The sequence below is a fragment of the Penaeus monodon genome, chromosome 30 (genome assembly GCF_015228065.2).
Source record: "Penaeus monodon isolate SGIC_2016 chromosome 30, NSTDA_Pmon_1, whole genome shotgun sequence".
Lineage (NCBI taxonomy): Eukaryota > Metazoa > Arthropoda > Malacostraca > Decapoda > Penaeidae > Penaeus > Penaeus monodon.
The window spans coordinates 34,840,706-34,841,347 of NC_051415.1; the positions used below are offsets into that span (position 1 = coordinate 34,840,706).

Sequence of the window (642 nt, forward strand, 5' to 3'; positions counted from 1 at the left end):
GCTAATAGTTATATTTACAATAATAAAGAAAGAGTAACCAAGATACACGATTATCTGCATTATCATTACCATCCTTAATTCGTCATTGCTATTATCACCAACTTCTTATCACCACCAAACTACAACAACCACAATCATTCTCTTCATTAACCCCACGAACACAATGATTAACCTCATCATCACGTCACTTAGAAATTAAACAACGAATCGCAGAAAAAACAGCTGTTGCCTCTCCTCACCTTGTGTATAAGGAACCTCTCCTCACCTTGTGTATAAGGAACCTCTCCTCACCTTGTGTATAAGGAACCTCTCCTCACCTTGTGTATAAGGAACCTCTCCTCACCTTGTGTATAAGGAACCTTCTCACTTGTGTATAAGGAACCTGTCTTCACTTGTGTTAAGGAACCTCTCCTCACCTTGTGTATAAGGAACCTCTCCTCACCTTGTGTATAAGGAACCCAGTTGTTGACGACCCTCCCGAACACGCGCCTGTTGTTATAGTGACGACACTGTGCAGCTCGAAAGGACACGGCAGACACCATCCCCGGCGGACAGGGTTTGGCACCACACACACTGTACTCCACGCTGTCTCCTGCGCACTGGTCGTGGGTCGTACGCACTCCGGACCCAGGCATCACTCTG

At 45.6% G+C, this 642-nt stretch overlaps 1 protein-coding gene across 1 annotated transcript in view; it reads right to left on the reverse strand.

The window, feature by feature from the left end:
- Nucleotides 1–642, reverse strand: part of LOC119592748 (ADAMTS-like protein 5) — a gene marked incomplete at its 3' end in the record, with an annotated part of 89,191 nt that overhangs the window by 7,269 nt on the left and 81,280 nt on the right. The window contains 1 exon segment of the mRNA XM_037941683.1: nucleotides 443–639. Within this exon segment, the coding sequence (XP_037797611.1) occupies nucleotides 443–639 (197 nt within the window).